Genomic DNA, 3973 nt, shown 5'->3' on the forward strand with positions numbered 1-3973 from the left:
GACATTCATTAACTGAAAAAGTATGTTTTTGTGTCAATTTGTAGGGTAGTGTGGTAAAATTTGATTGCAAAATATGTGAAAAAAATAAATTAATTACAAAAATAAATTAATTTTAAATTAATAAAATCATTCATTGGTTGCTTTTCATCTAACCCTTCCGTCACTTTTCTAACTAATGCTTTTTTAGGTTTCACTTTGCCGCCCCTTTAATTCCGTCCTCGTCGTCAAACTCCCTCCAGCTCATCTCATGGTTGCACTTGACGCGACAATAATGATAGTCTAGGAGCATCGTTTACTGTCACGCTCGTTCTTCAATCCATGTCCTCAAGACGGTGCTATATAAACTGTCTTGTCCAACTCTCCATCTACGAGCCACCTTACGTCTTTGCTAGGGGCGAGTCTACATGTTGGAAGGTGGGGTCCTATGACCCCACTACTTTGAAATTTATTTGTACAATGTATACTTCAAATTGCGTAGGACACCACTATATTTAACCATAGGACCCCATATAATTTTAAAATTTATATTTTTTTAGAAGTAAACAACCACTAAAGTAACCTTCAATTATAATTAACTCTAAAAAAAAATTTTGGAACCCCAATGAATTTTCATCCTATATTCGCCACTGGTCTTTGCACCATACATTTGTGTGAGGTTTGTATGTTTGAGTTACCATAAATAAAATTATGAATTAGTCCTTTAGTTTTAGTATTGTTTATGTGGAAGTCAAGGAGTTCAATTAGAATAACAAAAGGCTTAACAATAATTATTAGGAATATTTCACAAATATTAAAAAGTTTAAGCATATGTATAAAATATATGTACTCGGATAAAGAACAAAACTAATGACCTTACAAACTTCAATCTTTTTATCGTTATTCAGAAAATCTTTTCCAATTAATAATTTGAATAAAAAAGGAACACTTGTAGTGTAGCTAAACAATTTAAAATAAAAATAACATCATAAATAAGTAACGCTTACCGTGTCAAACTTGTTAAAGTATAGTCGCTCACTATGCTCAAATTGTCAACATTGCATCGCTTTTTATTTGATTCAAAGTCAATCGCAACACAAAAACTTCTAAATATATAAACATGCATATTGATTTGAAATTATATTCTTGGCCCAAATTTCCATTACAAATTTGAAAATCAACCTTATCATTTTTTATATGAATATTTTTTGTTTATAAATTTAAAATCGTACACTTCTAAACATATTTGTATTCATACAGTAAATCTCACATTTCCCTGCTACCGAAGGGGATTACGAGTCCTATCAAGTAATCCAGCCATAATCACTCTTTTCTTGTACTGTTCCGAGTCGGTATCAAAAAACTTCACTGCATTAGTAACCGAGTTGACTCGTTTCATCTTTCGACAAGGTATAAAGTAGAACCAAATTGACGTACAAAGAATCGAGTAAATCCTTCCGTAAACCATCAACACGATTAAGCTCAAAAATAGAAACAAACACCAACGAATATTCCAATAATTGTTGCCATTAGAATTCACCTTACCGGGATGAAATAAAACGGAGTGTTTTGAATCAACTGAGTCGAGTCGAGATAATCCCTTTTCAAATGACAATGAACGAGGTATAGAATTGATAGGTTTTGGTTTACCTAAAGGTAGAGAAACAGTAGAATCTTGATGTCGAAAAGGTTGGTGGTCGGTTCTGGATGAAACTTTTTCGTCAAGAAATGCACGAGAATTAAATGTAATCGGATGTCTAAGATTGAGAAGATCTATTTTAGATGGTTTTTGGTCAGATGATGATCGAGAATTATAATTACCGGACGATGAGGATGAACTGGAGTATGAAGATGATGTTGTTCGTGATGAAGACGATGAATGTAAATTTGAACGATAACGACTACTAGAATCGTCTGTGTCCGTACATTGATCTCTACCGCTACAAATATTGTCATCGTTTGACTTTTCGATTTTTTTAGTTAAGAAACTTGATTCGCTAGTCTGATCTGAAGATTTTGATGAGCTATTAGCAATCTTCTTCACCTGTTAGCGAAAAACAACATTAATATTCAAAATTAGAATATGATCATTAGATTTAGACTCTGTTTCAAAGTTGAAAAAGACACGAGACGAAATCGAGACGGTTGAAACCTTAAAACGTCTTGATGGGGGTCGAGACATACGTTGACTGACATTGACTTTTATATATAGACACATATTTTAAAGCTAAAAAATTTCGTTGACCAGTTTGTGCCTATAATCACTTTTATTGTTAATATAATAAAAAAAACGAACACTAAACTACGCCCATTTTATTCGCTTTGACCAATTTTAATCAAACTTTTTACTTTTGACCAGCGTTAACCTGACCTTTCTCGCATTTGACCCGACTTTTGACCGTTGACCGACTTATTAGACGACGGGATGGGGTCAAGCCGGGCTAGTCACCGAAATATCGAAACGGGCCTCGCATCATTTACAACAGTGCTCTGTTTGATTTCTCATTACATAAACGAAGTATTTAATGGACTATTTATTAAATTATCTAGGGACGTTTAGTAATTTATTATATACCCCACTATCCCTCATTTAAGGGACAATAAAATTGAGGCAATTAAAGAGAATATGATTTATTCAGAACACACATTAGTATTTATTTTATTTATTCAGAATTCATTGATTAGTGAGAAAATAAAATAGATCAATCTCTAAAATCAAATCAAATTATGGTATCAACATAAACCAAAACAAACCATGAATCAAACAATGTCAAATAAATTCAAATCTATTAAAGCTTGCAAGCAAATACAACATCATTAATCCGTGTTTCATTTCGTTTATCATTGAATTCAATAACATAAATAGAATTTCGCTAACATGTGCCCAGACTATAAAATTAAACGAATCGAATAATGTGGATAAGTAATTAACGTACCATGAGCGAGTTAAACAAAACGGCTTTAACCATACGAGAAATACGACGTCCTGGAGGAGATCGTTTGGGATACGATTGAATGTTAACATCAGGATTAACCATATTATCTTTGCTGCTACTAACCGCTACCATAACCGGTTTTCCAAACCGTCCGTTAACGTTTTTACCGTTATAAAAATTGTTATCATCGGGTGTAAAAGATGATCGGAAACATGAACGTAAATTAAGTTTATTTCTCCCTTCCTTTTTCTTCCTCTTATGATCCGACATAACGCCAAGAAAACAAAGAGAGAGAAAAAGAAGGGGAGAATATCGATGATCGAATTCTTAGGGTTGCTGCATGTATTTAGGGAAACTGAATTTTTTTTTTTTTTATATTATTTTGGAGAAACACGAAATAAAAGATATGGTTGGAAGAAATGGAAGTAGATGTGCGAGAGTGCCCGAAATTGCCGCTATTTCGTCTTCCCTATTTTTACCTGTTTATTTATTTTCTTTAATTCTATAAACTTCCCAACTTCCACCTCCCTCGCTATTTAAATGACTATAAGTATATAATTAACACCTATCACCCTTGTAGTATCTATTGTCTCACAATCTGATCATAAAGTTCTTATATGGAAGCTCATTATACTCTCTTTACGCATCGTCATTTATCCGTCAAATCTAGGTAGGCAATTCTAACGCCATTTGTCGCTTGTTACGCAACGTTAGTTTTGGCGCATAGATACCGTCAATTACAAACTTAACAACATCTTTAATACGTGTTGGATAATACACACATATTAATTTATTTTATACTTAACTTCCAATCATATTATACCACATCACTCAAAACACTTCTACATAAATTTAACTCTCATATTCACATTCACCAATCACAATAACACAACTCAAAAATTTGATACTCGCACATCGATCTCCTCTCTCCTCCCAAAAATACCAAATTTACCTTCACGTCACAGTCATTGTAACATGTGTTCTTAAAGGCATAGATAGTTGTATATGGTTTTGACAGCATTATTCATCGGGAAACGCTACGAATCAGCATTTTTCACTAT

At 33.1% G+C, this 3973-nt stretch overlaps 1 protein-coding gene across 1 annotated transcript; it reads right to left on the reverse strand.

Annotated features, from left to right (window-relative positions):
• Positions 1–1113: 1113 nt before the first annotated feature.
• LOC139851534 (uncharacterized) lies at positions 1114–3401 on the reverse strand. The gene is made up of 2 exons (XM_071840619.1): positions 2913–3401; positions 1114–2020 (listed from the first exon to the last, which is right to left on the reverse strand). Exons 1-2 carry the CDS (start codon positions 3180–3182, stop codon positions 1256–1258), a joined length of 1035 nt encoding a protein of 344 aa, XP_071696720.1. The 5' UTR covers positions 3183–3401; the 3' UTR covers positions 1114–1255.
• Between the last annotated feature and the right edge of the window lie 572 nt (positions 3402–3973).

Source organism: Rutidosis leptorrhynchoides, chromosome 6, assembly GCF_046630445.1.
Source record: "Rutidosis leptorrhynchoides isolate AG116_Rl617_1_P2 chromosome 6, CSIRO_AGI_Rlap_v1, whole genome shotgun sequence".
NCBI lineage: Eukaryota > Viridiplantae > Streptophyta > Magnoliopsida > Asterales > Asteraceae > Rutidosis > Rutidosis leptorrhynchoides.